This window comes from Arachis hypogaea, chromosome 11 (assembly GCF_003086295.3).
Source record: "Arachis hypogaea cultivar Tifrunner chromosome 11, arahy.Tifrunner.gnm2.J5K5, whole genome shotgun sequence".
NCBI classification, from domain to species: Eukaryota; Viridiplantae; Streptophyta; class Magnoliopsida; order Fabales; family Fabaceae; genus Arachis; species Arachis hypogaea.
This window is the reverse complement of record NC_092046.1, coordinates 10934622-10950943: the sequence shown is the minus strand read 5'-3', so window position 1 is coordinate 10950943 and position 16322 is coordinate 10934622. Positions and strand designations below refer to the sequence as shown.

Genomic DNA, 16322 nt, shown 5'->3' with positions numbered 1-16322 from the left:
TTGCTTACAACAACAGTTAACAAGTCAGTATAGAGATGACTCCATATGAAGCTCTTTATGGGCGAAAATGTCAGTCACCCTTATGTTGGTTTGGTTCAGGAGAAACAAGTTTGATAGTTCTGGAGATAGTTCTTGAGACTACATAGCAAACAAAGAGAATTCAAGAAAGGATTCGAATTGCTCAAAGCCGGCAAAAGAGCCATGTTGACACCCGTAAAAAATCTTTGGAGTTTCAGGAAGGTGAACATCTGTTCCTTAAGGTCATCCCTACTACAAGTATAGGTAAGTCTATCAAAATAAAAAAATTGAGTTTTAGGTACATTAATCCTTTTCAAATTTTTAAAAAAGTTGGTCGAATAACCTATCAAATAAACCTTCTACCTCATTTGTCAAACCTCCACGATGTCTTTCATATGTCACAACTCAAAAATTACTATCCAAATCCAAATCATATTATAGAAATAGGACTTATACAGTTAAAGGAAGACTTTATTCTACTATTACAACTAACTTGAATCATTTGATAGAAGTATCAAAGAATTATGAGAAAAATCTATATCCTTGGTAAATGTGGTCGGGGAAAAGAAAATGCTGAAGAGTATACATGAGAGTTAGAATTAAAGACGCGGTGAGAATATCTCGATCTTTTTGTAAATACATAAAAATTTTGAGGACAAAATTTTTTTAAAGATCAATCCTCATAGAGAGAGGAGACAAGAAAATCATGCCGCAGTAACTTTTTATGCTTTGCACCTTACTATTTGATCACAAGAATGTCCTGAAACTTCTATCATTTCTTTCAGTACTTCATGTATGAACGCCTCACCTTGATAGTTGAATTACCCCTTAATTCTTGCTCAAACAACGTCACCTTCAACCTAAAGTTCTAAGCTAAACTTTGTGCTATGAACCTCTCGCATGTCAATTTCTAGCCTCTCCCTATAAATAGGCCTCTAAGTTCAACTTTCTGTGTACACAAACCTTCTCTACTAGTATACTTCACTCTCTAGTCTCATTTTATCCATCTTTTAGATCAAAAGCTCTCTTTAGAAACCTTAGAAAACCACCACCAAACCAACTTCATACACACTTAGCCATTTGGCAATCCTTCTCTACACTTCAACCTTCCACTTCTCATCACAACAACCACGAATATGGCATTCCCTCACTTTATACAACACCTTAGTTATTCATACAACTATTTTCTTGAGCACCAATAACCAACCATTTACATCCCACACCTCCATTGTTGATTTTGGGGCACACTTCAAATGACTCAAGCAACCACCACCACCTTCACTTTCTTCCATCTTCTTACCCCTATTGCTTTTTTTGTATTGTATCTTTTCTAGTTTGAGAATATATAAATAGTGACTCTAGTGGTATTCATTGAGTTGCCCAAAGCCAAAGTGTTTGAGACCATTGGCTCTGTCCTTGGTTACACTGATGAAGGGCCGCGGGTTTATATGACTGACAAATGGGATGCGCACGTTGGGGTCGCATACAAGCAAGTTCTTTATCAAATTTGTGAAAATTTGTCCGGACTAGACGGCATCGTTCCTACTCACAAGGCTCTTGGACCAACCAACTCACTACTGCACCGCATCATAACTCACATTCTTACCCCCACAGAGTGGCTCTCATAACAGGGTAACCGTATCTGATTGTCTCATAATATTTGCTCTCGTTACTTCATCTTCTATTTCATTTAGTTATCTCATGATTAGACATATGTGGGAGTTTGTAAAGAGTACAAAAAAGGCTAATTTACCTTATGAAATGTTTCTCACATGCATCTTTGAGTACTTTAAGGTAGATTTAACAAATGAGGATGTAGAAAATAAAGTCTCTATGATCAAAGGAGGCGGCGCTGTTAAAAAGGGAAAGAAATCTATGGCTTCGGATGATGATTTTGAAAGCCGGCCAGAATCCTCAAAGGCGACCGATTTCCTCAGAGACATTCTCACAGAATTCTCAAACATGTCCGATCTCATGGTTCAATTTCATAAGTCTGCACGCAAACTTGCATATGAAAATGAGTCGGCCTGGAAGAAATGCCAAGAAAGGGTCGGTCTAATGCTAGAAAGCCTGGATGATGAAGTGGGTAGTGAAGCAGGGGCCGAGGGATCTGACTTTAATCTCTCTGATGATAAAACTTATGTTTACTGTTTGATATTGGCACACTTAGGCTCAATTTGGTACTTTGTTTTGGCTTGTTTCTGTTGGAACAATAACTCTGTGATACTTTGTAGACATTTTTGGGTTATATTTTGCATATTATGTTTCCATGTTAAAATCTTCTTGCAAGTGCCCCTTTGATGACAAAAGGGAGAGAAAGTGCTGAAAATTAAAATGAAAAACAGGGGATGAACAGGGATTTGAAATGAAAAACAGGGGATGAACAGGGATGAAATTTTCCTTTGAAAATTCATGATCACCCTTGTTAAAAGAATACATGATTGATAATATTTGATGCATGTTGATAATATTTGATTTGTTTCACTGTGATTACTGCTGCTGGAAATGCATTTGGTTTATGATGTTTAGAAATGCATTTGTGTTGATGAATGCCTAGTTGTTGAGTTATCTTGATAAATATGCATGCCTCTATTGAAATAAGAATTTTCTGATTCATCTTGGTAAACATGCTGACTTGATAACTTATTCATCTTTTTGACAGTTCCTTTAAACTATGTAAAATATAACAGCTGCCATGTTTGATGTGATCATGTGTGTTTCAAAAATATTTTCCTTACCACAATAATATTGCTCTGATATCTTGACTGAAAAATATTTAAAAATCTTTTGAACATCATTTTTTTGTACTCAATTGATGTGTGTAAAGTTTGAGCAGAAAATCAATTTATGATAACAAATAAGTTTTGATTATCAATTCAAATCTGCTCATAAATCAAGCATTTAGCATCATGTAATGAATATGCTAAATAACATTGTTACTTGAAGCTTGATTAAAACTGTTACAGGTTAGTGCTTCCCTTGATTAGAATGGCATATATTAAGGGGGAGTCTTGTGACAATTTGAAAGGGGGAGAAAAACAAATCTTCAAAGGAAGTACTCTATACTCTAATTTTTAAATTTCTTTCCATTTCAATTTAAATAATGTTTGTCATCAAGGGGGAGATTGATGAGTTTGAAAAACTCTGTTTCTAATTTAGTGATGATCAAACATTATTAATGTGATTAATTGCAAGATTATTATTTTGATTTTGATTTTTATATGTTGATTTAAATATTTTTGCAATGCAGATTTTAGTGTTGGGCCGAAAAACATTAGCTAGCCCAATTCATATACTCAGCCTTGGAATTGAATTTATATGGCTGAATTAATGGTTATGTTAGTTGGGCCAGTATTGATGAATTAAGCCCAATTGATCTTATCATTAGCTTTGATATAAATAATCAAAGAAGTGTGGCTGAAATATTTTGAATGGGCCAGATTCAATTCACACTATCATTAGCCCAACTCAAAATCTTGGTTGGATACTCCAATGCTTGATCCGAAAATATTTCATCAGAAAAGCAAATGTTGATATTTGCCTATGCCTTCCAACGAATCTCAACTCTAACCATGTGATGTATTTTAAATTCATTCAATTATCATTTATTGCATAGGAACTATGAGAGAGAAATTGACAAATTAATTTGATGGTGATTAGCAATGCTACACACTACTCCACCTAAGGGAAGTAAAAGCAACTCACATTAATTATTTTACTCAAACTCACTTGATTGCTTTTCTTCATACCTCTTTCTCTCTCATCTCTTTCCTTCTCTTCGGTCCTTACACAGCAAACCATGGAGACTTTGAGCTATCAAAAAGAAGGAAAGGCAAGCTACAAGACCATCTCAATGATGGCAAGAAAACATAAAATTTGTAGTGGCTGAGATTCTTATCACTTGTAGTAAGATTCTGTGATAAGATCTTGGCTTCTTCATACCAAAAATAGTTGAAGGAAGATCTCGGCCATCAGAGGAGAAGATCTTGGAGGAGATGGCTTGTCACTACTTTTGAGTTCACTCATCACAGAAGGTAGCTAGGGTGGCTACGTGAGGAAGGAAGCAAAAGTGGAGCAGAAGAAGTCATCATCATCATGAAGTATCAAGGGCCAGAAATCCATCTTGGAGAGCAAGCCAAGGATGGAGCGCTCAGATTAATGAAGAGTGATGACCAAGGAAGGACTAGAGGTAATTGCATGGATTATCTCTTCTCTCTCTCTGGCCGAACCGGTTTTGTTACTTGGAGAAGAAGAAGTTGGCTAGGTTTTTGGTTTCAACCTTGGAGGCTTCTCCCTATAAGTAAGGGTGAACAGTCAGGGTTTGATTCAAGGAAAAAATGTGAGAGTGCAAGGCACAGAGTTCTCAGAGCTACCTGAGCTAACAGATTTCTCTTCTCCTTCAATGTATTATGTTTTGTAATTTTCTGTTTAATTTTGTCATGTCTTGAGTCTCATGGAAAAAGGCAAATAGTGAGGTTTGTATGAAAAAGCCATAGAGCAGAAAAAGACAAAGAGTGCAAAATTAAAAGAAAAAAAAGCCATAGATGTCCTTAGAGTTCCTTTGTTCATCTATGTTGTGTTTCATGATTCTGTGGGAATCTCCTTGTAAGTTGGGTTAGCACTTTACAGATTGTAATCAGGAAGATTATAGTGAAATTCCATCATTTTTGTGATGGAGACTGGATGTAGGCTGCACTGCACTTAACAACTGAACCAGGATATATCTGGGTGTAATTTTCTCTCTTCTCTACTCCATTTCTATTTCTACTGCACAAGAGCAAAAATAAAAAATATCTCGTATCAGGAGACGAGACAAAAAGAAAAGTCTCGTGGCTAGGGACGAGACAAAAGAAAAAGTCTCGTGGATAGTCACGAGATAAAAAGACAAGAATTTTCCAAAATTGGTTTCAAAGGTCAGCAAGTATTATCAAGCAAAAAGGGGGCTAAGATTCAACCCCCCTTCCCTTAGCCACTGATAACCATCAAGTTAAGTTTGTATCCCAATGTCTCACCTGTCAAAACGTGAAGATAGAATATAAAAATTTTGTAGGAAGTCTACAACCTTTAAAAATATCCAAGTGGAAGTAGGAGAATATATCTATGGATTTTGTGATAGGATTACCCAAAACCTTGGAAAGTTTCAATTCCATGTGGGTAATTGTAGATAGATTAACCAAGTCAATCCATTTCTTACCGATTAAAATAAACTATACCTTGGATAAGTTAGCTCAACTATATATCTAAGAGATAGTAAGGTTGCATGGTATTCCATCTGCTATAATATTCGGCCGAGTTTCTATATTTACTTCGAGATAGGTATCTTTTCAACAAGCTTTTGAAACCCAATTAAATCTAAGCACAGCTTACCATCCTCAAATAAATGGACAAACCAAGACAACCATACAAATTCTAGAGGATATATTACAAGCACGTGTCTTAGATAATAAGGGCGATTGGGTTAAGTATCTACTTCTGATTGAATTTGCTTACAACAACAGTTAACAAGCCAGTATAGAGATGACTCCATATAAAGTTTTTTATGGGCAAAAATGTCAGTCACCCTTATGTTGGTTTGGTTCAAGAGAAACAAGTTTGATAGTTCTGGAGATAGTTCTTGAGACTACATAGCAAACAAAGAGAATTCAAGAAAGGATTTGAATTACTCAAAGCCGGCAAAAGAGCCATGTTGACACCCGTAAGAAACCTTTAGAGTTTCAGGAAGGTGAACATGTGTTCCTTAAGGTCATCCCTACTACAAGCATAGGTAAGTCTATCAAAATAAAAAATAAAAAGAGTTTTAGGTACTTTAATCCTTTTCAAATTTTTAAAAGAGTTGGTCCAATAGCCTATCAAATAAACCTTCTACCTCATTTGTCAAACCTCCACGATCTTTCATATGTCACAACTAAAAAAATACTATCCAAATCCAAATCATATTATAGAAATAGGACTTGTACAGTTAAAGGAAGATTTTATTCTACTATTACAACTAACTCGAATCATTTTATAGAAGTGCCAAAGAATTACGAGAAAAATCTGTATCCTTAGTTAATATGGTCGGGGAAAAGAAAATGCAGAAGAGTATACATGAGAGTTAGAATCAAAGATGCGGTGAGAATATCTCAATCTTTTTGCAAATACATAAAAATTTCGAGGACAAATTTTTTTTAAGGATCAATCCTCATAGAGAGAGGAGACAAGAAAATTATGCTGCAGTAACTTTTTATGCTTTGCACCCTACTATTCGATCACAAGAATGTCCTGAAACTTCTACCATTTCTTTCAGTACTTCATGTATGAACGCCTCATCTTGATAGTTGAATTACCCCTCACTTCTTGCTCAAACAATGTCACCTTCAACTTAAAGTTCTAAGCTAAACTTTGTGCTATCAACCTCTCTTGCATGTCAATTTCTAGCCTCTCCCTATAAATAGGCCTCTAAGTTCAACTTTTTGTGTACACAAACCTTCTCTACTTCACTCGCTAGTCTCATTTTATCCATCTTTTAGATCAAAAGCTCTCTTTAGGAACCTTAGAAAATCACCACAAAACCAACTTCATACATACTTAGCCACTTGGCAATCCTTCTCTACACTTCAACCTTTCACTTCTCATCACAACAACCACGAATAGCATGCCCTCACTTTATACAACACCTTAGTTATCCATACAACTATTTTTTTTTAAGCATCAATGACCAACCATTTACATCCCACACCTCCATTGTTGATTTTAGGGCACACTTCAAATGACCCAAGCAACCACCACCACCTTCACTTTCTTCCATCTTCTTACCCTTATTGCTTGTTTTTGTATTGTATCTTTTCTAGCTTGAGATTATATAAATAGTGACTCTAGTGGTATTTATTGAGTTGCCCAAAGTCAAAGTGTTTGCAGTAGATCTCGCCACCGGAAACATGTACATAGCAGGAATACCTCACATTCGTTTTTACTATATGTCACTCCAATCCTTCCAAGAATCTTTGTTGAGTCCTCTTTTTAATCCCAATGCACCATATGACTTTCTTCTTACTAATCTACATACAAATTCACCTCCTCTCACCAACACCCACATCACATTATTCTTTCTTGACTCATGACTCATCTCACCAACTCTCCACACCAACTCACATATCATCCTTTGGATCAAACTCATACCTAGGACCACTTGGAGAGGCTCTTGTTCCATTTGTTCAAGGAGCTTTTCCAACAAGTTCTGGAGAGGACGCTTCAGAAGCCTCATTCGTACCACCCATTAGCACCAACCAAAAGCCTTCTTAAGATTTTTATGAATTCACTCTGGTTGTTTAAGTATTTTAAGTATTTTTAACTTTTGTTGTAATGTTTGCACCTAAGATCATTATTTTATGTATGTATGCTTTTATGAATTACAAGTTCACCTCTTTTTCTTATGTATTTTTCTTACGACGGACTTAATTATAAGGAGGTCAATATGATACCATTAACTGAGCTTAACATCCTACTTGGCTTAGAATTTTAAGTGCTTTGCAATCAGGGGCGTTACATAATTGGAACTCTAATTTCCTTCTTATCCCTAATTCTAAAGATTTCTATCATATTCCTTCTTATTTCTATCTAATTCTCTCTATCTTTTGATACAATATCATATGGTGCTTTCGTTGAATACCATGCCGGACCGGGTGATGGTTCATATTCAAGCCACATTCCTTGGCATGATGATCTTCCAATGTTCGATGATGAGAACAGCTATTGGTGGATCCTTTGTGCTTGGAAGCTGTAGAATGCTAGAAGAACCTCGAAGGCTCAATATTTTCGGGAGGTCTCCGGGGGATTGATTGGTCGCGATCTGACGTGGTTCCGGCTCTGACAACAACATAATTCGATGGCAAATTATCCAACCTTCGAGATAACATTCCTGCATCGTTGCCAACCAAATTTTCAACTAGTGTCACCAGAAATTGCTCAAACAACATTTTATATTTGAAAATTAATTTAAAAGAAACAATATCAGAATTCATATATCAACCACACAATAATTTAATAATAGTAAGGCATAAATTTAAAGCTTTAATTTGACATATTTTAACCACAATAGATTCAATACTTCCGGAAACAAATGATTATAATTAAGTTTCAATAATTACGAGATGATAAAATTACAAACAAATATAGTGATAGAAATACTGTACAAAGTACAAACTGAAAGAAATTGGCAATGGTTTAAATTTGTGATGACGAACAGAAAAGATCTAAAAATATATCACAATAAATGATAGAAAGAAAAATTACGAATTTCACTATCAGTATCACTGAACTCATGAACGACCGTCAGAAATAATACAATATTGTATCTTATTTGTTATTGACTTATTAATTATATTCTTAATAATGAATAATTCAGTTAAAAATATTCAACTAATAAGTACTCTCTTCCTTCATTAACTTTTTTTTGGTTGAATATCTTTCTTCATTATTAATTTAATGTTAGTTATACATAACAATCCAAAAAAAAAAGCTTCAATAATATTATACTATTGTTAGTTACATATAATGATGACGTGTAAGAATCGATAATGAATTGGATCCCCACCTATGGAAATGAATAGCCTATAAAAGCCAACGAACCAGACACATTATCGAAGTGTGCATTTTAGCTTGCTTCCTTAGAACACCAAAATTGGCACGCAGGCTTATTAGCTTACTATTATTATCCTTTCAGGAAAAAAAAAAAAGGAAAAGGAAATGTCTTATTTATCCTTAGCTACTTCTTCTCTTCTATGTGTTCTCTTATTTTTCTTGTGCTCCTTGGAAAAGGGTTTCGCTCTCCAAAGAAGTAACAAGGACATTGATGATGATCATAGTCACCATGTTCGTCTCAGCTCTCTTTTGCCATCACCTACTTGCAGCTCCTCTTCTGTCAAAGGTCAACCCCAATAATTAATATTCTTCCATGTTTAATTATTATAAGCATATTGATTATCATCATATCATTATTGGAGTATTCCACTTTAACATACTTGCTGATATACATTCTTGCATACTTATGTATGTTTATATATCTATCTAGATAAAAATAACAGAAATGTTAGTTTTTTTTTTTACTTTTAATTTTTAGTTAATTTTTTAAAGAATTTATTATTATTTAATTAATTTAAATACCCACTTTTATGTATTAGTTATTCATAAAATAAATTAAAAAAATTATTTGTTTTTTATTTTTTTTTTCTTCTGTGAACGTGAAGACCGAATAAAAAATAATTTTTAAAAGATATCTAATTATACTATAACAATAATTCTGTGACGTGTTCTTTTTTCTTTTTTTAAAAAAAAAAAAGGAAAAAGAAAAAAAAAAAGCTAGCCTCCCTCTAAACTCAGCATCACTTAATAAGGATGAGATACATGATGCAGAAATAAATAAATTAATGAGCCTAAAATAAATAGGTATTTTTTTTTATAGCAAAACAAAGAACATTATATATGTCACTTTATATATATTATTTTTAGTATTAAATAATTAAAAAGAAGTATAAGAAAATAAAAAATTATCTTTTATACTATAAAAAAACATACACTTAATAGTTGTTTTTAGCTTTAGTATTTGGGAACCCTTTTTTGTTAGATAAAAGGCCAGAAAAAGATGGGGGTTAGAGAAACGGGGTTCATATATATATAAGACACACTTTTTTCATAAAATAAAATACAATATTAATAATAAATTTTAAACTCTAAATTCTAGATATCACAAAATATTGCATGTCTATATTCAACTATTGAATTAATAATTTATACAAATATGTAAAATTATTGGAAATTTTTTAATTGTCTAAATAATTATTAACAAAACCGTTTGCCACAACAGAGAATCCTTTATGAAAATGGTTATCCGGAAATTCGGAAAAGATAGAGAGACGAAGGAGCAAATAAATCAATCAAGTTATTGTAGTGCTCTCTTTTATTTTATGGGTTCCCATCATCATTATCCCAATGAATATTCATATGGAGCCCACGATCACATGTGAAAAAAGGAAACAATCACTCATATATATTTCCTAATTTAATCACTTATTTATAATTTGTTTAAAAAATGGTATAAAATATTAAAATATAAGATCAATTAAGTATCCGAATTGCATTTTTTTTTTCCTCACCGAATAAATTAAACAAGTTGCATATATTTGCATATATCCTGCAACTAAACAAGATTAGAAAAAGAGGGGGAAAAGTCGTTTCTTAATAATTCACCACAATTATGATTCAATGATAATTTACACACTAAAAAGATTCACGTGTTATTATTTAACAATAATATTTAAAAAATAATAAAAATTAGTCCAAACAGTTCAAAAATATTTTATTTAATATTTATTAATTATTTTTAAAATAATTATATAATTTTAAATGTAATATATATATATATATATATATATATATACACACAATTATAAATGTTATTTAATTATGTTTTATCATATCATTTATAAAATGTTGACGGTATAATTGGTCTCACAAATTCTAAACATTATAATTAATGTATATAACTAATTCCTAACGTTATTAATGAGAATTAGACTTCATCATTATCTATTGCACGTAAATTGGATTAAATATTTTTTCTTTCCTTATAAATTTTTTAATTTAATTTATTAACATGGGTCAGCGACGACGGCTAGTATTTGGACTTATGACTGTGAGACTCTATTAACCTTTTGTTTTTTTTTATTTTATTTATTTTATTTTTTACCAATAATCAAAGAGCTTTGAAAATCATGACTGCATGTTCAACTAGTTGACGCGTTTTATTTTTGTATTTTTACGAAAAAATAATCTTCGAAGAAAACATTATTCATTCACGTTTGGCGTTTCGCCTAACCAATCCAAAATAAGCTAAAAAACAATTTTAAAAAAAAAGGTTAAAAAACAAGTGGCAAATATAGTATGATATTTCGAAGAGGACACTTTCGTACCCAAGCCAATCATTTCTTGTATGAAACTTTTTCTACATATATAAAGTCGAAGATAGACATACTCGTTCATACTTTCATTAGAAAAAAATATATATAGGACAAATTTTAGAGGAAAAGATCTTGAAATGAAAGGTGGAATATTATCAAGACAAGTTTGTCCAACATCAAAGAAAGAAGAAAACTAAAATGTTTGGTCACTATTTTTTTAGTATTTTTTATGAGCAACGTGTCGATTAAAACGTTGTTGGATATATATGTTCAACAAAAATGTCGTGTACACTACAAAATAAACACAACGCAATCTCATTGTTATTTTGTACATGTCTTGATAAGGATTTTTTTTTTTATCATTTAAAGAAAATTAGGTGAAACTTTGCTATCTTAAATTATCATTCTATTTTTTTATTTATTTTACAATATATATTCCATTTATAATATCTATTTAGTATTATTATTATTTTTAATTTCTTCTAAATTTATCTGTGATAATAATGACATAATAATGTAATTTTAAGAAAAAGATAAATATAATATTAGTTATATTATTATTACTTGAAATTTGTTTTTTTGTACGAGGATAATTTTGTCTATTTACAAAAATATTTTTACTATTATCAATATTTTTTTTTCTTAATTCATATATATTTTAAATTTTGAGACGGATCTTACGGAGTATGAAATAGATGGAGTAAATAAATAAAAAATTAAATTTTTTTTAGTGTATTCATTAATCATTGAAATTGAAAGACCTCACTTCCCTACTATATGTGGGAGGCTGTGAGTGTGGTTTTATCAAAAAAATAATAATAATAAATTGAATATCCAGATAGCAAGTGACTGAAGTGAGGTTTATCCAAACGTCACATTATTATTGGGTAACATTAAATATAAAGAGAACTATGATTGGCTAATAAAGAGTTGTTTGGAAAGAAAGGGTTTATGCTACGATTAAAATCATGAGCAAGAATAAAACTAATATTAAATATCAAATACTTCTACTTTATTGAAATAATAAATCATGCAAAAAATTAAAAGAAATTACTATCATTAAACATTTGAATTATGAATTTCAATATACAAGTGATTCTCATTAAAAATAAAAAATATTACATGCACTACTTTTGTGTCTATGTCTCTACTTGTGTTTTTTTTTTTTTTTTTTGACATTAAAAATAATTGATAAAAAATAAAAAAGATATTTATTTTATATATACTATTAAAAAAGTGTATACAATAAATCTTGCAATATTATTTCTTTGCCTAAGCAAGAATTTATTATTATTATTATTATTATTATTATTATTATTATTATTATTATTATTATTATTATTATTATTATATGTTAGATAATTCCATCTAAATTATGAGTAATTAAAGAGGAAGAAAATATATACGACATTACAATGAAGTTCGTTTTATTATTCGTCTTAAAATAAATATTTAACCATAGATGATTGGAGTTAATTATGATATATTAATAACATAAAAAATTCTATACTGTTCTCTAATCCGATTTTTATATTTGCACAACTATTTAAATAATACTACTTGTTTAAGTATATAATCCCTTCTTTTCAAAATAAATGTCTCTTTTTAGTTTTATTTAATTTTTATCAAATTAACTATCATTGTCATATTTCAATAACTCATTAATTAATTTATACTTATTATAGGATTTAAGTATTTATTGAAAGAAAAATATTAATAGAGATCATAATTATTGAGAGAGAAAATATGTTGTAATTAATAAATTATGTTCTCCATTTTTCTTCAAATTTTTAGATTTTCAAATAAAAATTAATAATTTTCTTAATAACTATGTATAACTAATATTTTAGGTCTGATTTTGACAAAATTAATTGAATAAATAATCCAGGTTCTAACAAAATGAAGACAACATTGGATGTGGTACACAAACATGGGCCATGCTCCAAACTAAACAAAGCAAATAAGGGCCCAACATCACACAGTGACATTCTGAATGTAGACCAAGAAAGGGTCAAATACATTAACTCCAAGATATCCAAGAACATGTTGGGCAATGATGATGAACTTGGATTGAAGCAATTAGATTCTGCCACTTTACCTGCCAAATCTGGAAGCCTTATTGGGTCAGGAAACTACTTTGTTGTAGTGGGTCTTGGGACACCAAAAAAGGAATTGTCTCTTATATTTGACACTGGAAGTGATCTCACTTGGACTCAGTGTCAGCCTTGTGCTAAATCATGCTACAAGCAACAAGATGACATTTTTGATCCATCAAAGTCTTCAACATATTCCAATATTACATGCACTTCTTCACTTTGTACTCAGCTTTCTACAGCCACAGGTAAAAAATATTTTTACATTTTCTTTTTCTTAATCTTAACATAAATCATGCATGTTGTGGCTAAAATTTTTACGTATAGGGTAATTTTAGCATGAAACACGGGAATATTTGATCATTTTAGTATTTTACACTATTACGACAGTAATACAAAATGTCAATATTTTATAATAAAAATATTATTTTAATTATAAAAAGATAAAATGATAATGAGATTTTGTAAAAATTCACAACAAAGTATAATACATAGAGGAAGTATAAAGAATTAATGGAATATCTGTATAATATGTACAAATGAGGTTTAGAGATGTCCAATTCAGTATTAGAGATATAACCATTAGTGTTACTTTTTTTCTATCAGCTTAAGCTTTTGGGATGAGTAGTTTCATGATATGAAATGTTTATTATTCCTAGTATCCAGATGGTTATACTGGATAGTATGAGAAATGTTTATTTTTTAACTCATAGCCCATTATACACATTATACAAATATTCCATTCACTTCCTAATGAGATTCTAATACATATTTTAGGTCATCTTTTATTTTTAACATAATTTTGGTTTACTATAAATTAGGAAATGACCCAGGATGTGCTTCAACATCAAAGGCTTGTGTATATGGCATCCAGTACGGTGACTCATCCTTCTCTGTTGGCTTTTTCAGCCATGAGCGGCTGACGGTGACCGGCACCGACTACGTGGACGGCTTCCTTTTTGGTTGTGGCCAAAACAACCAAGGCCTCTTCGGCGGCTCGGCCGGCTTATTAGGCCTCGGCCGCCACCCTATTTCCTTTGTCCAACAAACCGCCGCAAAATATCACAAAATATTCTCCTATTGTCTTCCTTCCACCGCAAGCAATGTAGGTTACCTTGCCTTTGGTGCTTCTACAACTTCTAGTTATGTCAAATACACTCCCTTTTCGACCAACCCGGCCGGCGCTTCCTTTTACGGCCTAGACATCACCGGCATAAGTGTTGGGGGCACCAAGCTCCCTGTTTCCTCCTCCACATTCTCCACCGGCGGCACGATTATAGACTCCGGAACGGTGATCACCCGGCTTCCACCAACGGCCTATACCGCCTTAAGGTCAGCATTCCGACAAGGTATGGCGAGGTACCCCATGGCGAGCAGTCTGTCCATATTGGACACATGCTATGACTTGAGTGCGTATAAAACGGTAATTTTCCCAAAGATAATATTTGAATTCGCCGGTGGTGCCACGGTGGATCTCGCGGCGGGGACATTTTATGTTGCTAGTGTGAAACAAGTGTGCTTGGGTTTTGCACCCAATGGGGATGATAGTGATGTTACAATATTTGGAAATGTGCAACAAAAGACACTACAAGTAGTGTATGATGTTAATGGTGGCAAGGTAGGGTTTGGTGCTGGTGGATGCAAGTGATTTTACATCATATAGTTTAGCTACGGGCATTTAAGGGAGAAAGGAAAGGAATCCCAATTGCTCAAGGCATTTTTTATGATTGCTATTATTATAACAATTACGATAGGTAGAAATGAAAGGGGAAATAAAAAACAAAATAGGTAAAGTTTCAAGGTTTGGGGAAAAAATAATGAAAACATGTGTAGTGGTTGAAAAATATTAATGGGCAAATTAAAGTGTAACTGTAACATATGAATTGAAGTGGTTATCATGGCTCATGAATCATGATATATATATATGATTGTTTGCAACTGTAAGATAATTGAGTAAGCAAATGTGAAGCAAAATGTAAATTTCAGTAATGGATTGTTGAATAAATCGAATGCATATGAACTTCTAGCTTACTTTGATTTATCTAGTTTATTGTTCTAGTTTGAAGATCATATGTGTGCCTCTCCCAAAGGAAAAACATAATAACTTGTTAGATTAATAAAAAAGTACAAATAACAAAAAAAATTGAATGAAAATAATATTAATTCTAATATATTTTGATATGAAGATCAATAATAGCTAGCAAGTGGACGAATAAAATAATTTTTTAATCTTATTTTTAATTTCAAGAAAAATAGTTATCTCATAAAATAATACAACATTAAATATAATAAGTATATAGATTTTAAAAAGTACAATTAGCAAATAAAACATGTATGATTCTACTGAAGACCAGCCTACTCTGTTTTGGATTTGTTAACTTGTTCGCATGGTATCTAAAACACAGGGTATTGGCATCCATGGCTGCCACTGAATCCAAGAGCAGCCTTTCTTCAACTCCCAATTGAAACCCTTTTTCATAGCCATCCCTGATAAGACCAAACTACCAATAAACAATCCAAGTTCTTTGAAGCCACGATTGAGGCAGTAAAGGTGCTAATGGAGAAGAGAAATTAGATGTTAGATAAAGACAGTGAGAGAGATATATGTCGAATTTGAAGTGGGTGATAAGATGTTCTTAAAAATCTAGCCATACCAATTGAAATTCTTGGCTAAGTGAAGCAACTAGAAGCTTAGTGCTATATATTGGCAAGGTAGTTTATAAATTACTACTAACTGGAAGGGTCACAGGTACACCCTATCTTTCATGTTTCACTGATGGAGAAAAGTTTCAAATCAACCACAACATCCCAACCATTACCAACAAATTTGAGTATGGAGCATGAAAGCATCAAAGAAGTGAGGATGAATAATTCTCGACAAATTGAAGTTCTGGTGCAGTGGAAGGATCTCTCAAAATTTGAAGTCTTATGGGAAGCATCAGCTCAGATTCAGGAAGTGTTTCCCTCTTTAAGTATACATCAGCTACTAAGATGAGTTATTAATATAAAAATATTAAAATATAAATACACATTGAAAATCAGGTAAATAACGTATATATATATTTATACATAAATATATAATGACTAATTTTGATAACTGATTTTAATGTATAAATAACATTTTTATTATTACATATATTAAAACCATAGAAGCTTCTAATTTAGACCCTAAGAGAAAAAGAATTCTCAAACTACCTATTATTAGGTAAAGAAATAGAGTTAATGATAAAAAGAGAAGTGATAATGAAAATATTTTTTTAACTATCTACCTGACACA

General features: G+C 31.8%; 1 protein-coding gene and 1 long non-coding RNA gene across 2 annotated transcripts; one reads left to right on the top strand and one right to left on the bottom strand.

Annotated features, from left to right (window-relative positions):
* Nucleotides 1-7349: 7349 nt before the first annotated feature.
* On the bottom strand, nt 7350-8727 carry LOC140176313 (uncharacterized). Its single transcript, XR_011867256.1, has 2 exons — nt 8591-8727; nt 7350-7915 (listed from the first exon to the last, which is right to left on the bottom strand). It is a non-coding gene; the product is annotated as an uncharacterized lncRNA (long non-coding RNA).
* On the top strand, nt 8644-15076 carry LOC112720234 (aspartyl protease family protein At5g10770). Its single transcript, XM_025771096.2, has 3 exons — nt 8644-8923; nt 12841-13293; nt 13867-15076. The coding sequence occupies exons 1-3, from the start codon at nt 8743-8745 to the stop codon at nt 14691-14693; spliced, it is 1461 nt and encodes a 486-aa protein (XP_025626881.1). The 5' UTR covers nt 8644-8742; the 3' UTR covers nt 14694-15076.
* Nucleotides 15077-16322: the final 1246 nt, after the last annotated feature.